At 44.9% G+C, this 20,586-nt stretch overlaps 1 protein-coding gene across 1 annotated transcript in view; it reads right to left on the bottom strand.

Annotated features, from left to right (window-relative positions):
- Positions 1 to 20,586, bottom strand: part of LOC127008079 (glutamate decarboxylase-like) — a 136,425-nt gene continuing 115,839 nt past the window's right edge. Inside the window, exons 6-11 of the mRNA XM_050879633.1 lie at positions 20,481 to 20,560; positions 15,746 to 15,917; positions 14,891 to 15,034; positions 13,740 to 13,889; positions 13,149 to 13,346; positions 1 to 12,050 (exon numbers count right to left, since the gene is read on the bottom strand). Of these exons, the coding sequence (XP_050735590.1) occupies positions 11,877 to 12,050; positions 13,149 to 13,346; positions 13,740 to 13,889; positions 14,891 to 15,034; positions 15,746 to 15,917; positions 20,481 to 20,560 (918 nt within the window). The 3' untranslated portion in view covers positions 1 to 11,876. The remainder of the gene's footprint in view (positions 12,051 to 13,148; positions 13,347 to 13,739; positions 13,890 to 14,890; positions 15,035 to 15,745; positions 15,918 to 20,480; positions 20,561 to 20,586) is intronic.

Raw genomic sequence — 20,586 nt, forward strand, 5'->3', positions numbered from 1 at the left:
TCAGGTGACCATATTTATTGCAGCGTTCACGACAGGTCTGCGGTCTGGAGGAGGAAAGCCACAGGGAAACACACCACGTGGGGGCAAACAAACACTGAACAAACACACAACATGATGATGCTCTTCGAAAGGTGAACGTTCGACATTTTTATGTTTGGAAGAATGACATTTTTTTATTTTATTCACAAGCCGAGTATTGTTCGTTTTCTTCTTCTTTCCTTTTTTTTTTTAATCTGTTAGTCTCCCATTCTGAACAGTGTATCGTATATTTTACAAACGGGAACATATAAACAAACACACAAACATGATGGCCTCCGTAGAGTTGGTTTGGACATTTATTTACACAAACTATTCGTGATTAATTTTTTCGTCACGTACCGAAACATTACCAACTTGACTTTGCTGCAATTCGTTACTCACGTACATAAATACAGATGTATTTTTTCCAACTGAATTTCCATGGGTGTTTAGTTCTCTATCTTTTATTCAGTCATGCACGTGAAAGAAAGTAATTTTGTTCTGTTCAGAGTCAATATTTCAAGTCTTCCCACATTTACATAATTGCCAGAATTCACCATTATTTTATTTTACCACATTTTGTCGTTTCTAGCTCACTAATACATCACCTCTCTACTGAATTCCTTTTTCTCATCAATTTTCACTTTTGCTCTCTTTCATTACTAAATAAATCACATAACAGCACACAACATCTATTCTTTTTTTATCATTTTATATCACACGTACGATTTTTTTTTTTCAACAAGCGGTTTTCTGAATCAAAAAGAAAAAAAGGTAGGACTGTCATTTTCACTTTTAATGATTTTTCTTTTCCTCCTCCAGCTTGCATCTTGACTCGCTCCCTGGTGATGAACGTACGAGTTCCCTTCACCGTCATTATTAACCTTTGATTTTTAGTATTTTCCTCTTCTTCCTTGGGCAAAGCTTTCCTCCTTCGGGCACGCCTCTTCCTTCTACTCTCTCATTGAACCCGGCAGCTTTTTCTCCTCCAACACAGCATAACACAACCTAACACAGCGTACTGATCTCCATTCCACTGCCATAAATAATCTCAAACAACGGTAACCAACCACTTTCTCTTTTTTCAGGCCTACTCATCTCTTCTTAACCAGCAAAACACAACACAACACAGCACAGCGTACGTTTATCTCGCAACACAAACCTCTAAACAACAACACCCTTTTTTCAGCTCTACACATCTTTTCGAACACTATGCAAAACAAAATAGCCCAACATTTCACAGCATCTTCATTTTCTTCCCATCACTATAAATCATCAACATCTTCACAACACAAATCTCCTCACAATACTCCATCCATTCCCTCCTCCACAACACCTCAACAAAGGCTTCAGCATGCATTATAATCTCTTTCCCAAACTATAATAACATGATTTTAATAATTCCTCTCTGACGCAATATAATATACTTTTATAAATGATCTGTCAAACTATGCAACAGGGTATTAATTTCTCTCCCTCGCTATAAATATTTCCTAATTTATTTTCAAGCTATAGATTTATGCTCTTAGCTTCAGTCCTAAGCTATAATGTTGTCTTAAATCATCTTCCAAGCTATAACAACATATCAACATCTCTTCAAATCTATAAGTTCTTCACCTCTCTGACCAAGCTTTCGAATACTTGGCTTCACTTATATTTTCTTCTTCACTCGCTATTATAAACTCAAGAAATATCTGGAGAAACCCCAAAGTATTATCTCTCATCATTACATCGCAACAGTCACACCATATTCAATCACTCATCATCATAATCATTCTAGGCGGCGTCAGGTAAGTATGCATGAGAATGACAAACGAGCTGGGAGAAAGAGGAGGAGGAAGAGGTAAGAAAGGAGGAGAAGAAAGCAAGAACTGGAATAAGAATGGAAGGGAAGGGATAGTGGAGTGAGGAAGGAAGTTACTCAAGTCATAACACTGGTGATGGGGAAGTTAAATGGAGAAGGGAGAAAGAGGAACTGCAAGGGCTCTCTGACATTGCGGGTATTTTTTCAAGTTAATAAAGGTGACTGAGGGGGAAGAGGGAGGTTATAGTGAAGTAAAGAAGAGGGAAAAAGTTGAATGAGAGAGCAAGGGATGGGAGAGGGAAGAGAAGGAGGGAGAGGGGGGGGGGGTGAGAGAAGGGTGTTCCTGCAAGGGCTCTGTGATATGAGTTATTATTTTTTTTCATAGGCTTGGGGTAGGATAGAGGAGAGGTAAAGGAAGGAGGGGAAAGATACAAGAAGGTTAGGTTAATGAAGCCTTAAACGTCTTCAGGCAACAAGTACAGTCATCCTGAGCGCCGCCACAGACTCATCACCATCATCGTCACAATCATTTTCATCACTATCATTTTTATCATCACCACTGAATCTGCACTTATGTTTTCATCATTTTCAACTAAAGACCCTAGCGACACCCTGGGACATCCTCACATCCTTAAACTCACCCTGGGACACCCTTGTAGCTCACCCTGGCCACTGCTACCTACCTCTTCCTACTTACCTACACACTACCACCTGCTCACACCCTAATCTCACCCTCACACCTGCATTACACCCTCACTCACTCCGATCTCCCTGCTCACCCTAATCTTACCTCCAAATCCTTACACCCTATTTCACCCTGACTGACCGCCCTCACGGCCTCCTCCTCCTCCTCACCCTGCTCACCCTCACCTGTTTACACCCTCCTTTCCTCACCCTTATACACCACCCTCACAATCTTACGCCTTCCCCTTCACCCTGCACACCCTAGCTCACTCCCAGCGTCACCCTGCCCACCCAGCTCCCTCTGACACCCTACCGCGCCACAACAAAATGCTCTGGAAGCTTCACAAGCATGAGATTCTTAACTTTCTGTCTGTCTGTCTGTCGTCTGTCTGTTCGCGTGTGTGTGTGGGGATGGTGTACTTGTATGTGTCTAATTGTGTGTGTATGCGTGTGTCTGTTCATCTTCCTGTGTTTGTCTGTGCAGGTCTGTGTATCTCTCTGTGTGTCTGTTCGTGTATATGTCTGCCTGTCCGTTCGTTTGTCTGTCTGTCCGTCCGTCGTCCGTCGCTGTTTCCTCCTCGCCACAGCAGGACTAAGTAAGTGGAGTGGTGCACAGAAGTGCGTCCGTAATATACATAATAATCTCTCTCTCTCTATACATGTATATATACTCTATAACCTTAGCTTAATGTACACGGTCATTGAGACAACGATACACACATGTATACGTACACACGACGGTGGCAATATCTACACACGAGAACTGCAATGTACACACAACACTTGTATACATTGACACAATTCTACATCAGCTACTCGCGTGTACGTGCATAGTTGTCCCAAATTATGTACACACACACATATACACACACGACAAATCCAGTGCGGGACGCGACGCGCGACGGAAACGCACGCACGCACACACGCACAAGCACACACACACACACACACACACACACACACACACACACACACACACACAATGCGTACAGTCAAATACACGCATGGACACGCATGGGTGCGTGCACACACACACACACACACACACACACACACACACACACACACACACACACACAAACGCACACACACACACACACACACACACACACACACACACACACACACACACACACACACACACACACACACACACACACACACAACACCTAATACTAAGCATCATTGGAAGACATTGGATCTTGCTGCTTGTGTTTATTTTATACACAATAACAAATAAATCTTTCTCTAGAATAATAATTATCAGAATAATAATATTTATATATGTATATGTGTACCAACAGTGGTCTGCCTACATACAGCTTGCACATAATTACACATCAACACACAGAGACACATCCTCCCTACAGCTACACGCACATAGAGTTTTGATAAAGATCTTTGCTATCCGTAGTGGCGGCGGTGATTGTAGTATAAGGTTAAGTTGACCCTTCTCGTAAACAATGGTAGTAAACAACAACAACGGTAGGCCTGCCTCCCTTCCTCCCTCCCCTGCACTCCTGTCTCTGTTAGGGGAGGGGAGGGGAGGGGAGGGGAGGACACGGGGAGGGGAGGAGAAGGGGAGGGCGAAGGAGAGGGATGATAAGGAAAGGGAGAAGGAGGGGGATGAATAATGGCAGTAACAAGGGAGGTTTTTATAATAAAGAACGGGAGGAATTGGAGAAAGAGGGTGAAATAGATGTAAAGGGAAGAGAGAGAGAGAGAGAGAGAGAGAGAGAGAGAGAGAGAGAGAGAGAGAGAGAGAGAGAGAGAGAGAGAGAGAGAGAGAGAGAAGGGGGTATTTGTGTATGTATTTTAGTAGTAAGAGGTTAGTCAGTTCAATAATAATAATGATACTAACAATACCAATGATAACGGTAATGATAACGACCATAATGACACTCAGCATCGTCTTGGTGTCAGATGAGACGTAAAGGCATGCAGTAACGTGACCACAAAGGTGAGGCGAGACACGAACAATGACATGCAGACAGGTAGGCCATTAGTACAGGTAGTCTGAAGTGCTGTCAAAGGTGATCAACGCTACTCAGGTGAGTGCTGCAAAGGTGACGTAGGTCTAAGAGTGCTGGGAAACATTACCGAGTGTTGGAAAGCGTTTGCAAGTGGTGGAAAACGTTTGTGAGTGCTGGAAAACGTTAAAATTGGTGCAGGAAAATGTTAATTTGTGCTAAAAACGTTAATTAGTGCTGAAAAACGTTAGTTAATGTGTGCTAAAAACGTTCGTGAAATACGTTAGCGAGTGCTTGAAAAACGTTAGTGCTGATAAACGTTTGTAAGTGCTGAAAACGCTTTTGAGTGCTTAAAACTTTGCCGAGTAATGGAGAAAGTTCGTAAGAGCTAGAAAACGTTAATGAGCTATAAAAACGTTCTTGAGTGCTGAAGAACGTTAATTATTGTTGAGGAAATATTTTCAGTGTTGTAAACCGCTTGTGAGTGCTAGAAAAAAGTTGATAATAGCTGAAAAAACATTACTGAGTGCTTTAAAATGTTTTTGAGTGATGGAAAACTTGAATGGGTGCTGAATAACGTGCGTATGTGCTTGTCTGAGTGCCAAAAACGTTTAAGTGCTTAAAACTTGAATGAGTGCTGGAAACGTTAGTGAGTGCTTGTAAAATTGAATGAGTGCTGGAAAACCGTAGTGAGTGCTTGAAACTTGATGGAGTGCTGAAAACGTTAGTGAGTACTTGAAAACTTGAATGAGTGCTGAAAACTGTCGTAAGTGCTGATAAACGTGTGCTAGACAACTTGAATGCGTGCTGAAAAACGTTCGCAAGTGCTAGAAAACGTTACTTGATACTACAAACGTTAGTAAGTGCTGAGGTGCTGAGTTTTTAGTGCTGCTGAATTACTCAAAGGAACATTATCATGCTTCAGAGGACATTCAGATTTACTTTTTAACGGTGCTGACTTAAAGCTGATTGAGTGCTTCTTTAAGTGCTGTGCTATCCGTCCAGAACACCCTTAATGCTGAAAATGGTGCTGACGGAATGCTGACTACCATGTGTAAGTGCTGCGACGCAGGTGTTATTTTTAGATTGTACGAGGGAGTGCTGATTGGGTGCTGAATGTGCTGAGAGTTTAATGGTGTCAGGTGCTGATTTACCTATGTGCTAATTTGCTAAGGCGCTGTAGGTGCTGATGCATAGTTCTATATACGTGCTGACGTCCTAATATTACAGTGCCGACCATGCTGTGAGTGGTGCTGAGTGTGGGTGCTGATACAGTGCTTCGAATATACAGTGCTGATGTCCTAGCTAGTATTACAGTGCTAACCGTGTTGTGGTGTTCGCTATGGGTGGTGCTGATGTGATCCATAACGTGTTTACATCCTAACAGAGTGCTGAGTGCTGAGGTGGTGCAGATTTAATTACGATAAGTGCTGACGATCTATAAAAGGTGCAAAATACTGATGTTAAAAGCGCTGACGCCACAAGTGCTGATATCAAGTGCTGACTACGAGTGCTGAGAAAGTGCTGAGTATATACAAGACAGAGGGACTTAATTAACATGAGCCTCACCTTATTCATGCAAGCAACGGACACGGGAGAACTATGTGCATGGCGAGGAGGATCAAGAGGAAGCGAGAACCTTGTGCAAGTATCCCCTGCGTGACAAAGAAGGGACGAAGATGCGGCTAAAGAGATGCTGCGGAGAGTGACATGCGGAGTGCACCGTAAACATGCAAGCGACGAACACGGAAATGAAGTGTGCACGGCAGAGACTAAGAAAAGGAAGCCGAAGTAAAGAATTAGAAGTGATGTGCCGTAAGAAGAAGAAAAGGTAGAGGAGAAAGGAAAGGAAGGAGAAGAGGAACAAGTACAAGGAGAATCAGAACTAGAACAAGAGCAAGAAGAATAAGAACAAGAAGAGAAATATCAAGAAAAACAAGAACTAGAAGAACAAGAGGTATAAGGAGAACAAGAACAAGAAGAATAAGAACAAGAAGAGAAAGATTAAGAAAAATAAGAACTAGAAGAAGAACAAGAGGTATAAGAAGAACAAGGACAAGAAGAACAAGAACTAGAACAAGGTCAGGAACAAGACGAATAAGAACAAGAAGAGAAAGATTAAGAAAAATAAGAACTAGAAGAAGAACAAGAGGTATAAGGAGAACAAGAACAAGGACAAGAAGAACAAGAACTAGAACAAGGTCAGGAACAAGAAAAACGAGAACAAGGTGAGCAATAACAACAAGAACAAGAAGAAAAAGAAGAATAAGAAGAAGCAAAAATTTTACACATTATCTCGTGCATGGTGTAGAAAGGGAATGAATATATTAACAAAGATGCTACAAAGTGCTGTGTTACTCACGTGCAAGGTGTGAACAGCTAAGAGAGGTGCCGTAAAAAGGTGTGAATGCCATCTTAATAAGTCAGGTTAGTAAGACATCTTCTATCATGCATTAGAACGAGAAAGGTGTCTTAAGAGGGGGCTAAAGAGTGACTCGCGAGCTAAGTGCGACGCGCTTATAAAAAGTTACGAGAATGACAAATACGAGTGACGGAGGAGTGAAGCATCAGGCGAGTGGCCCGTGCGAGGCAAAAAATTGAGACGTCCAGTGAAAGGGCGTGAGGGACAAGGCCATTTTTCTTCTAGGTTGAACTGGGAAAGGCAGCCTACACATCCCAGGAAGAACGAGAAACAAGTTGTAAGGGAAAAGTGACCTTGTGTTTAGTGTACCAAGGGTCGCTTTTCCCTTACAACATATACCTTGTCTTTTCCTGGGATGTGTAGCCTGCTTTGCCTCTCCCAGTGCGGATTAGTATAAAATGGCTCTGTCTCTTTCTCCCCTTCTCCAGGACGCCTCAAACGTGTTTTAAGAAAGGTAAAAATTGAGTGAATTTGCATGATGGAGGAACAGATCATCACGTGACTGTCCTGTGCATGGCAAAGAGATGAAAAAGGTAAAAAGGTAAAAAGAGGGACTTGATTCGTCAAAAAGGAGTAATAAAGGGGAAACTTGAGAAAATGTGAAGCATAAAGTTGGAATAAAGTTAAAAAGAGTGACTGCCTTGGCGTGACGGAGGAACAAGGCGTCAGGCAGCCGACCCGTGAATGGCAAAAATGTATATTGAGAAAGATAAAAAGAGATTGACTCGTGGGTTCCAGCAAGATTGTTCGCAAAGATCTGAAACGTTTGAAGCGTGCACGGCGGAGTGGCGGAATAATCACGAAACAAAAGTCCTCAAACTGCTTCATGCATCGCGAGAATTGTAATTTTCACGTCGTTATTTATTTAGTCACTCAGAGGAACTTACGCACTCTGAAAGTCGGCCGATAAGCGTGCAGCGTGATTGACGGAAAGTTAATGAAGACGAAGAAATTTTTCCACGTCGTTTCCTAATAATCACAGAGGAACTTACGCACTCTGGAAAATGGCCAATAACCGAGAAGTGAGCTTGGGGGAAAGATGATAAACACGAAGAGATCTTAAGCTGCTTCATGCGTGCACGGCGAGTTCTATTTTAGTCGTAAGGGAAAATATAAGTGTTGCTGCGAATACCTGCCGAGAAGCGTGATTTCTAAGAGGCTGGCGAGCGATAACAAGCTTCCTGCAACATCCTCGTGCATGGCAAGAAGTGTTCCAGGAGATAACGAGTTGCGAAGTGCCGATGCTTGAAACTGACCGAGCGAGAGTTACAAGACGGATGGGCACTCGAGGGGAAGTAAGGGAGGGAGGGGGAGAGGGGGTGACTTAAGTACTACGGAGGCCTGCGCGGCGCCTGAGGAAAGCCGAACGAGTAATGCTTTATATAACGCTGACTGACGGACATGCAAAAGGGGGCGAGGGGGAAGACGAGACCTGGTGAGAGTGACACGAGACGGAGGAGCACCGTGGTGTGTTGCAGCCACTGACACAGCCCGGGAGGAAGGCCTTAGAGGTGGTGGTAGTAGTAGTAGTAGTAGTAGTAGTAGTAGTAGTAGTAGTAGTAGTAGTAGTAGTAGTAGTAGTAGTAGTAGTAGTAGTAGTAGTAGTAGTAGTAAACTGAAAACATCCGTGTCATCAAAATTATAGCAGGAGGTTTTCAGCATGTCACTACTACTACTATTGTCACCACTACTACTACTTCTACCACCATCACCCTCACCACAACTACTACCACTCCTACCACCTTTTGGGCTGTTCCTCTCCAGTGTGTGGCAGGCGGATGCAGCACGGGGCGCCGGCAACAACGGGGGCGGGGCGGGGCGGCGAGGCGGACTGACTGGCTGGCTGCTTGGCGTGTCATGCAGAGGAGAGCCAAACGCGTGCGTCGATAACAAGTGAAGAGGCTCGAGGGCATGCACACACTGACGTAGAGAACCATGCAAGTGTTCATATATACACGCTTGCTTCATACAGACATTCATACTTACATACATGCATCCATACATATAATACATACATACATACATACATACACACACACACACACACACACACACACACACACACACACACACACACACACACACACACACACACACACACAAAGGCAAAATTCTGCGGCTCTAAGGCATAATATTTCAAGAAGGCGTTGCAAAGACAAAGACATACGAACACACAGACAAGACAGCGAATGCCTTACCATCGTTATCAGTATCGTTATCATTCTTATCATTATTATCTTCATTGTTGTTATCATTACTATTTTATTATTACTTATGCCATTAGTGGATGTTTAATGAATGAAACTTATATGTAATATTCGTGTGTGGGAAAGAAGAGACAAAAATAGTATAAGTGATAAGAGGAAGATAAGAAAGAGGAGGAAGAGGAGGAAGAGGAAGAAAGGAAGGTGCTGATGAGACAGGAAGGGATGAACGAATGAGTGAGGAGAGGAGGAAAGGAGAGGAAGGGGGAGGATAGAAATGAAAGGGAAGGGGAGGGAGGACAGGTGAAGGGTCGAGGTGGCAAAGGGGAGAGGAGGGAGGGAGGGGAGGGGGAGGGGGGACAGCGGGGGCGTGTCTCCCTCCTCCGCACAACACAACAAAAGCCATTATTGCTCTCCGATAGAATCCCGGCAAAGCTCTTCACGTGCGAACGCGGGGGGCGGGGGAGGGGCTGCGGGGCGGGCCAGGGCACGGGGGTCAATGAAGGGGGGTTATTGGGGGGTGGCATGGGGGGCGATGCTATAAGTTGGAGTCCTTCATTTTGTTTCAGAAATTTGGTTAACTAGTTTTTATTATTGCTATCATTATTATTACTAATATTATATTATTTACTCTAATGGGACAATGGAATGGATTAGTTAGATATTACGTGCTTATGATGAAAGTCTGATGCTTTTATGACCCTAGCCTTCAATTTTTTTCTTTGGATATTTGACGAACATCCTGTGAATAGCTCCCAGACCAAGACCAAGATCGGGGTCCTCCTTCCCTCCCTCCCTCTGCCCCTCCGCCCGTGGCTCCTGGCCGCTACGCGCTGCTCCGTCGCCCCACACAGGACAGCGGCGGCACACCAACAAGCTCTCACAACAGCACGCGATGACATGACACGCATGGGAGCAACGCCTGCGTGACCCAGCCTCTGCGTGACCCCCGACCCACGTACCGGCGGGTCAGGTTAGGTCAGCTTAGGTCAGGTCGAGTTGCCCTCAGGACGTCGAAAAATTGCGATGACACACACGAAAAACACTTGCTTGACCTCCTCCCTGCCTGGCCCGCCGCGGCCACACAACGGATCATATCAGGCCGGGTCAGGTCAGGTCGCCCAAGACATGTCGAATAAACCAAGCGATCGAAAAGCCGGCCTACGCGTGCCTTGGCGGGGCGGGGCATGGCGGGGCGGGGCGGAGCGGGGCTCGGGGCGGGGTCACGGTGGGGCTCAAAACTGAGAATCTTCAACATTGGAATTCGAATTCCCAAACTACAAAATGAATGAACTCCAAAACTCTTCAACCATGGCACTGTTGAACGTGTGAGCTCGTGATTTTTGAGCTCCAGAACTCTCAAACTCTTGTAAGGTTCAGAACTTCAAAGCAGCAGTACCCATGAATTCAAGAACGCACACTGATTGATCTTAAGAACTCCTGAACTTTCAAACTCTTGAATTCTTGAGCTCTAGGGCTCGTGAACTCCTAAGTCCCTGAAACTCTTGAGCTCTCGAGCTCCACATTCGGTAAGCTCTAAATCTCTTGAACTATAGAATTCTAGAATTCTTGCGCTCCAGAGCTCCTGAGCTCTTGAGCTCTCGAACAACTGAATTCTTAAATTCTCTATATCTAGAGCTTCTGAGATCTAAGACTTCGCTCCAACTCTAACATGAGTTCTAGAACTCAGAAGCTCTAGAAATCGAGAACTCTTGCGCTTTTGAACTCGTGAACTCCAGAGGTCCAGGACTCTTGAACTTTGTGGAGACTCTTGGAAGCTTACATGTCTCCGTTTTGTACTTGTGAGTGGTCACATGTTGAGTCCCTTCAGAGAGTCCGTGAGTGGTTCATGTGAGTGTTGGGAGAGCGTGGACTTTGAGTGTGTCGTGGTGATCAGCACGGCTGAGGCGCTGCGACATCGTGGAGGCTGATGTCTTGCAACGGTTAGCGAGGTGAAGCGATGCAACACTACGGGTGGTGTATTTATTTGGCGTTTGGTCCTGATGGCAGCGATGGTGTCACGGCAGCAACGGTGGTAGTAGTAGTAGTAGTAGTAGTAGTAGTCGTGGTAGGAGGAGCAGTAGTGGTGGGAGGAGGAAGAGGAGGAAGAACAGGAGCAGTAGTACCGATAAGAGGAGGTGGAGGAGGAACAGGATTGGTGGTAGGAGGAGAAGGAGGAGGAGGAGGAGGAGGAGAAGGAGCAGCAGGAGGAGGAGGAGGAGGAGAAGGAGCAGCAGGAGGAGGAGGAGGAGGAGGAGGAGGAGGATCAGCCCCGGACCGCCCCACGCGAGCCCTCCTGCCCTTCACAACTGCCTCACAACAACAACAACAAGAACACAGACCCTGAAGAGAGTCACTCGCGCGGCGGAGGACAACGAGGAGGACGAGGCGGGGCAGGGCGAGGACGAGGAGGAGGAGAGGGCGAGGAGGGGGAAGACGATGCAAGGAAGAGGTAAAAAAAAAAAAAAAAAAATAAGAGCAAATTATGACCCATTAACTTCACTCTATAAAATCAGCCAATGCATTTTTCAACCCCATTTCAATATACATTTTGCCCCACTCTTATCATCACCAATTTTGGAGTTGCATTCGGGTGGACACTTCACTTCTTTATAATTTTGGTCACCTTCCTCTAGCTACAGAAGGAAAAATAAATCCTCCTCTTCTTCTTCCTCCCCTCTTCCCTTCTCTCCCCTTCACCATCACCCTCACCCTCCCTCTCTCCTCTCCTCTCCTTCCCTGGCTCCTCTCCTCCAGGCGTTGGGTCCTCCAGTTTACAAGTCGTAGCCAAGGCGGTCAAGCTCCTCCAGCATGAAGTCAATGTCCTCTCTCCTGACGGCCTGCGAGGAGATGATGTTCCTGAAGAAGTTGGGGTGGTGGTCGAGGGGCTGGTACCCGATCATGAAGGTGCCGGCGGTCATCATGCGACCCTTCAGGATGGGCTGGATCTGTAAAGGTAAAAGTGGTGGTAGTGGTGGTGGTGGTGATGGTGTGTGGTAGGAATGGTGTATAAAAGCTGCGGTGCTCTTTCACTTCTACAACCCCTCCTGCTGACTCTGCTTGTGGTTTTGCTGTCATATGGCCCCGTCCCCTCCCCTTCCTTTCGGCATGCGGGGAGTTTCTGGTTGTGCTGGTGGTGTGGTGTGGTGTGTAGGGTAGTAAGCTCTACGGTAGGATGTATTTAGATGACGTAAAATTTGCTTAGGCCTAAAAAACAGTAACTGACGCTGTGCTGAAAACTGAATCCTGTGACCATTTTTTTTATATGTATTTGGGCCACTGGAATATGTTGACTCCAATGCTTAATAAAACATAACTACTTTTCTTTATGTTATGAATAAACCATTGGTAAGTGATAAACCTTACAACTATATAAGTGGGAGAGTATGAATAGATACCATAAAAATATTTAAGTTATCCCTAAAAATTGTCGTTTTCTTTCGATCTCAGTAGTCGTTTGATGGCGTCCATGGTGGTGTCATTTACAACGCATCGAAACTTTACTGAAGAGCCTTATCTCCTATACATAGTCTCCTCGGTGGTGTTAGAGGTGGTGGAAGTGTGGCTGGTGGTAGTGGTGGTAATGATGTGGGTTGTGATTTGGGGTGGAAAAGCTGGTGGTGGTGGTGGTGGTGTAGATGTTGATAGTACTTGAAAATCGCAGTAGCAGTGATAGTAGTGGTAGTGGTAGTAGTGGTGGTGGAAGTGTGACGGTGGTGGTGGTGGTGGTAGGAGAAAAGTGGAGTGGCAGTGATGGTGGTGGCGTGGGTGTTGGAAGTAGTGAAGAAGTTGGTAGTGGTGTTGGTGGGTTGGGTGTTGGTGGTAGACGTAGAAAAGTTGCTGTTGTTGTGGTAGTGGTGGTTGTGGTAGTGGTGATGATGGTGGTAGTGGTGATAGTTGTGGTGGCGGTGGTAGTGGTGATGATGATGGTGGTGGTGGTAGTGATGATGATGGTGGTGGTGATAGTCGTGGTGGTGATGGTGATGGTAATGGGGATGACGGAATCTCTCTCTCTCTCTCTCTCTCTCTCTCTCTCTCTGACTCACCTCTCCCAGCAGCTTGTGTCGCTCGGGTCCGGCCTTCGTGGTCCTGAGGCGGTAGGGGACGTACCAGAAGCACACGTTGGTGCACTCCGGCTCGTCGTTCATCAGCTCGAACTTGTCTGAGTGCTGCTTCATGCGCTGCACCATGTACTCCGTCATCTCGAACAGGTGGTCGATGTGCTTCTCGAACCCTTCATCACCCTGTTAATAGTGGTCATCATCATCATTATCTTTATCAGTCTTTATTAGCCCACTACAGGATAAAGGCCTTTCCGAATGTCCTCCACCTCTCTCTCTCTCTCTCTGTCTGATGTTATTGTACTCGAACCTGCTCCGGTAAAGGTTCAAGTTTTATCAGTCTATCTCTTCCTCGGTCTGTCCTGACTCCTACAATTCCTGCGTTATCACTCCTTTGTAGTTAGGTTGTTTATTTGACACATGACCTGCCTAAGTCCACTTCGTATTCTTATAACATTAAAATATCTTCAAGATCAATTTTCTCTGTTCCCTAATCCATGAGGCTCAGCTCCAATCTCTTCTATATTATTCCCAACACTTTCTCTTCACTACACACACACACACACACACACATACCTTGGAGCGCCACAGCAGCCACAGCTTGAAGATGTCGTTGTGTCTGCCGCACTGGATCACCTTGTCGCCCGTGTCGTAGTTGACGTCGTAGGGCTTGTCCTGCTGGAAGAGGTAGTCGGCGCACATCTGGTTGCACGAGATGAGGAGACCCTGCCGGCGGGAAAGACTGTGAGGGGGGGGAGCATGGAAAACGGGAGCGGCATAGCGAACACGAACGGAGGAAAGCATAGGGAAAGGAACGATTTAGGGAAGATGAACCAAGGAAAGAATGAAGAATGGGAATGGATTAAGGAGCATGAACAAAGGGAAGAATGAAGAATGGGAACGACTTTAGGAACATGAACGGAGGAGAGCATAGGGAAAGGAACGATTTAGGGAAGATGAACCAAGGAAAGCATGAAGAATGAGAATGGGCTAAAGAACATGAACAAAGGAAAGAATGAAGAATGGGAACGACTTTCAGAACATGAACGGAGAGAAGCATACTTAAATAAAAGGTTTAAGGGAAGGGAGAGGGAGAGAAAGAGAGAAAGGTAGAGGGAGGAAGTGGGAATGAATGAAAAGGGATAAGGGAGAGTGGAAAGGGTTAGGGAGAAAATTGAATGGCTCCTCTTCCTTCACAGTCAAGGAAGGGATAAAAAGGAGCATTTCCTCTTCCATTAATAAGCGGTGTTGGCAAGACTGGACACCGCCTGACCCCATACCAACACATATATATAATGAATTCTGACCCCTTACCGCCCCCCTCCCCCATCAAGCTCCATGAGAGAGAGAGAGAGGGAAGTCGTTGGGGAGGAGAGGGGGAGAGGGAGGCCGTGATATTAATGGAGTAAGGCAAGAGGTGGTAAGAGGGTGCTAAGGGAGGAAACAAAGGTAGGGAGGAAAAGGCTTGAAGGTTGATGGACAGAAAGGAGTGAGTGAGAGGGCGAAGGAAATGTATGAGTGATTGATGGAAGAGACGGAAGAAGGGAGTAAGTAAGAGAGAGAGAGGAAGTGAGGGAGTTAAGGAACTAAGCCATGAGTGGGAGAGGGAGTGAGGGGAGAGTGGGAGCGATGGAGTGAGGGAAGTAAGGAAGGAATAAAGGCTTTTTCTCTTTCTCTCTCAATCCCCTCCCCTCTCCCCTCCCCATACACTGCCGCGGAACACTCACGTCCTCCTTGAAGTGCACGGTGGAGCACTGGAGCAGCGTGCCCATCAGCTTGTGAGGGTTCCACGTGATCGAGTTGGAACGCTCCACGCCGTTCATCTTGTGTCGCTGGTTCTTGGAGAGCAGCACGCCGCCGCCCCACGCCGCCTGCACACACGGGGAGCTGGTTAGTTGATTGACCATATGGAAAGTACAGGAGACTTTACGATAAACAAAAAAGTAATGGGCTCAAAAGCAAAATAAAAACATAAAAACTAATGGTTCCTTAACAGCACAGAAAACAATATAGTTAAAATCACAACCAGCTTCTGCAACTGTTATTGGAATACAGTTTGTAACACTAGATAACTGGAGACATTGAAACCCAAACCGCTCGGGTACGCACACATACACTCACACACACAAAAAAAAAAATTCAGGGTTCCTATACAAGTTTAATTAAAAACTTCCGTAGATAAACTTAGATAAAAGAAAAGAAAATACAAGCTTGACTAAATGAAAATAGTAAGTGCGAACCAGGTAGATGTATACACTACTACTACTACTTTTACTACTATTACTACTACTACTACTACTACTGATACTACAATTAGAACTACTACAACTGCTACTACCACCCCCAAAGACAGCAGCTTCATCCCTCATCCTGTGACGTAATTGCTCTGTGTTGCATATGGATGACAGCGACAGGTGGTGACTTATGATGACCTCCCCATCCCCCCTCGCTTCATTAATCTCTCCCCCTCACAACCACCACCGCTACCACTTTACCCTTTACCCTTTCCACTCCTCTCCGCCACCACTCTAACCACCACTCACTCCCTCTACATCCCCTTCCACTTAACCCCCAGCACTCACATCCACATGGAACCACAGCTTGTGCTTCTCGCAGATGTCGGCCACGGCGTGGAGGGGGTCGAAGGCGCCCATGACGGTGGTCCCAGAGGTGGCGCACACGAAGAACGGCACCTTCCCTTTCGTCTTCTGCTCGTCGATCAGTCGGTCCAGCTCAGCCGGGAGCATGTGACCTCTGCAGCGCGGGGAAAAGGCAAAGGAAGGCAAAGTGTTAGACTAGAAAGACGGACAGACAAACGGAGAGAGGTAAAGTAGACAGACGGAGAGTGACAAACAGGGCAGAGACAAAATTAATATGTAGACGGTCCAGCTCAGTCGGGATCATGTGACCTCTGGATGGTATGGGAAAAGGAAAGGAAGGAAAAGTTGTGTTAGACCAGAAAGACGGATAGACAGACGGAGGGTGGTAAATATGGGCAGAGATACATATAGACGGAGGGTGTTAGGGTGAGCGGAGACGGAAAGTGTTCAAGTGGTTTTACTGATGCTAGAATGGATGTGTTGAGACGCTTATTCTCCCTGGATTGCTTGGATGGACTGAAAGACGTGCCACTTAGCATTTCATGTGGCTTGAGGTTGTGATTTTGAGTTTTGAGGAGATAGAAAAATATAGATGGATAGATAGAAAGATAGATAGATTGATAAAAAGATATATAGAGAAAGCGCAAACAGACATACATGTATACAGATAAATAGACGGTCAGAATGATAAGCGGACAGACAAACAGGCAAATACAAATACAGACATTGCGAAACTGCGTGTTATCCCCGTAGACTTTCTGTAGAAGCAGCGAAAGCAATCACAATGGCTTTGGGAACTGATAATACAGGAAGTTACAAGTAATTCGATATAATTGCCAATATTAGACATGAGCAATAGCAAAAGTAATTACGAAGGAATAAAAGATAAAACAGACCTCTCTCTCTCTCTCTCTCTCTCTCTCTCTCTCTCTCTCTCTCTCTCTCTCTCTCTCTCTCTCTCTCTCTCTCTCTCCCTAACCTCATCCCCTTCCTCCTCCTCCCTTCCTTAAAATCCTCCCCCCTCCTCCCTTCCTTCCTAACCTCATCCCCTTCCTCCTCCCCCTCCTCCTCCCTTCCCAGTCTTCTCCCGCCCTCCCTGACCTTCTCCCTCTTTTCTTTCCATTTTCCTTCTGTCATTTCTGCCTCACGGTTCCTTTCCTTCCCTCAGTCCTCCTTTCTTCCGCGTAAATCCTTCCTTCATCCTCCTTGTTTTCCTTCTTTTTGCTCCCACTCCGGAAATCTTGCCTCCGTCCCTGTCATTTCTCTCTCTCTCTCTCTCAAGTTATTATTAAACATTATTCTTTACTGTTTATAACTTATTATTATTATTATTGTTATTGTTATTGTTATTGTTATTGTTATTATTATTGCTATTATTATTATCATCATCATTGTCATTATCTTGTATGCTTTTTCATGATTATATGTATCTACATGTATAGATATAAATATCCAGTGGTGAATCTTTATACCTGTATATATCAATAATTACAATCATAATGATTTTTTAGGATTATTATAAGTATGACTATTATGACTGTGTATATGTGTATGTATGTGTATAAGTGTACATGTATGTGTATGTATGTACATGTATGTACATGTATGTGTATGTATGTATGTGTATGTATATGTATATGTATATATATGATTGGATATATTTTTTTTCTTACTGTATTTATTAAGTAATAGTTCTATTTCTTGGTAATAAGTGGCGGCTGGGCCACAGCACAGTTCTTATATACTAATTATTATTTCAGGTCCGTTATAGAGCTTCGGCTCAATGGACCTCGCCTGTTTGTAGTAGTGTTTATTTTATTGTTTTTCCATGTATTGCGAAGTGGCCAATAAATAAAAAAATAAAAAATCAAATCAAATCAAATCTCTCTCTCTCTCTCTCTCTCTCTTTTTCACACCAATGAAGATGTCCCCTCTCGCTTTCTCCCACCCTGCCTCTCCTTGTTCTTTTCACCCACCTTCTCTCCCTCAATCTTGACCTCTCCCTTCCCCCCTCTCCTCGTCCCTCTCCCTCTACCTCTTACTTCCTCCCTTCCTCCCTGTCTCCTTCCTTCCTTTTTTCCTTTCTGCTTCCTTTATTTTTTCCTCCTCTAACTCCATTTTTTTACACCACATCCTTCCCTTGCTTCCCTCCAGCCCTTTCTCCTCCTTGCTTCCCTTTATCTTTGCCTTCTCTTGTTTCCCTGTCTCCTCCCTTCCCTTCCTTCGTATTCGTCCGTTCCTCATCCCTTACTTTCCTCCACTCCTTTTTCCTCTCTTTGCTTCCCTTCACTCTTTTCTCTTTTTCTCCCTTTCCTTCTCTCCACCCCTTCCCCTCTCTTGTTTCTCTGTCACCTTCCTACTCTTCCTCCCTCCATACTTTCCTTCATTCCTCCCTCTACCTCCCTCCATCCCCATCCCACCTTCCATTCCTCTCCTTCCTTCAATCCCTCTCCCTCCATCCAACAATCTCCCTTCCTTCTACCTCTCTCCCTTTCTCCATCTACCCCTATATTTCCTTCCATCTTTCTCTCCCTCTCTCCATCTCCCTTCCTTCTACCTCTCTCCCTTTCTCCATCTACTCCTATATTTCCTTCCATCTTTCTCTCCCTCTCTCCATCTCCCTTTCTTCCTCCCTCTCTTTTACCCTTCCTCCCTCCCTCTCCCTTCCCCATCCATCTCCCTTCCTCCCTCCCTCTCCCTCTTTCTACCACTTCCTCCACCTCTCTCCCACCTCCCCAGCCACCCTTGCCCCTCTCACCCCCCCCTCCGCCGTCCTGTAAATGGCAAATCCACGAATGATGATAAAGAAATCACTAACATATTGAATGATTTTTTTGCCTCCTTTTTTACAGAAGAAATCTTAGCCGAATGGCAACCGGAAGCCCCTAGATATACTGATGACACATCCTTGAGTAGTATTAGCGACATTGTAGAAAGTGATATAGTACAAATTATCGATAATATTAAAGTAAACAAAACGCCCGGCCCAGATAAAATCTCCCCGCGTATTCTTAAAGAGGCAAAACATCAAATCAGCAAGCCCCTCTTGAGCATATTCTCAAAGTCACTAAACACAGGAAATGTACCACTAGAATGGAAACTCGCTAACGTAACTCCTATCTTTAAAAAAGGCGACAAGTCCCAACCAGGTAATTATCGACCGATCAGTCTAACGTCAATCGTGTGCAAAATTTTGGAGACGATCATTCTTGGAAAAATGGTAGTTTTTTTTAAGATAACAGACTAATCAAGGATTCGCAACATGGTTTTCAAAACAAACGTTCCTGTTTGACTAACCTTCTCGATTTCTTCAACTACATCTTTAATGTATACGATGAAAGTCAATCAGTAGACATTGTATATTTGGAGTTTCAGAAAGCATTTGACAAAGTCCCTCACAATCGCCTCCTTAGTAAATTGTAAGCTCACGGTATAACTGGTAATATTCATAAGTGGCTCAAAGACTGGCTTACCGACCGTAAACAGAGAGTTGTTATGAATGGTATATCATCTGACTGGCGAGATGTCAAAAGCGGTGTTCCACAGGGGTCGGTGTTGGGACCTGTTCTGTTTTTAGTGTACGTAAATGACATTGACGAGGGGCTATCGTGTAAAATATCGAAATTTGCCGACGACACAAAAATAGCCAGCAGAGTCACTACGACAACGGATAAAGAACACTTCCAAGCTGATCTCGAACGTTTAAGCAGTTGGGCACGAACATGGTAAATGCATTTCAATATTGAAAAGTGCAAGGTTATGCATATCGGAATCAACAACGATCGTATTCATTATCAAATTAACGGAGTGCGACTTTCTGAAGCCAGCAAAGAAAAAGATCTTGGAGTAATAATTTCGAACGATCTTAAACCGAGTCAACATTGCACAGAAGTAGTAAAAACTGCCAACAAACTGATCGGATTTATTGGTCGTACATTTGAACACAAATCAGAAAAAGTAATATTGACACTGTACAATTCGTTAGTTCGCCCACATCTTGAGTATTGCGTTCAGTTTTGGTCTCCCTATTACAGAAAAGATATAGATAAACTCGAGAGGGTGCAGCGTCGAGCTACTAAAATGATCCCTAGACTGCGAAACAAACCGTACGAAGACAGACTTAAAGAACTGAACTTATTCAGCTTATCAAAGCGCAGGCTAAGAGGTGACCTTATAGAAGTGTTTAAAATTTTCAAGGGATTCGATAACGTTAATGTTCATGATTATTTTACAGTCTCTCAATCAAGTGTAACAAGAAACAATGGATACAAAATAACGAGGAAGCGTTTCAACTCAAATGAATCAAAACACTTCTTCTTCAACCGTGTCATCAATGTATGGAATGGTCTGCCTCAAAACGTCGTCGAAAGCGAAACTATTTGCACGTTCAAAAACCGACTAGACAAATATTTAGAAGCTAACCCGAACATCCGCTATTTTGCTCCGGTCTAACAGAAAGTAGTGTTAGCTTAGTTGTCGTGTATGATCTTCCTTCTGTCCATGTAAAATTCCATTGTAGTTTTTTATACTACATAGTATTCTTTCTTTTCATGCCAGCCTCGGCTGGAGGGACTGGTGGGAGGGGAGGAGCCTTCACCTTTGCTGTCCTGTGTCTCTGACTCGTAGATTAGAGTAGATGGTAGCAACAACAAACAGCCTAGTTAGGACCAAGAGGTCTGTTGCTGTTTGCTTTTCCTTTGTACTCCTTTGTACTCACCTCTCGTCAACGGGCACTTCGATGAGGTTGTCGGTGCCCAGACCCATGGCAGCGGCGGCGCCCATCAAGGAGTAGTGGCTCTGGGGGCAGGACGGAGGCTCAGTGA

Source organism: Eriocheir sinensis, chromosome 37 (genome assembly GCF_024679095.1).
Source record: "Eriocheir sinensis breed Jianghai 21 chromosome 37, ASM2467909v1, whole genome shotgun sequence".
In the NCBI taxonomy this organism is placed as follows: domain Eukaryota; kingdom Metazoa; phylum Arthropoda; class Malacostraca; order Decapoda; family Varunidae; genus Eriocheir; species Eriocheir sinensis.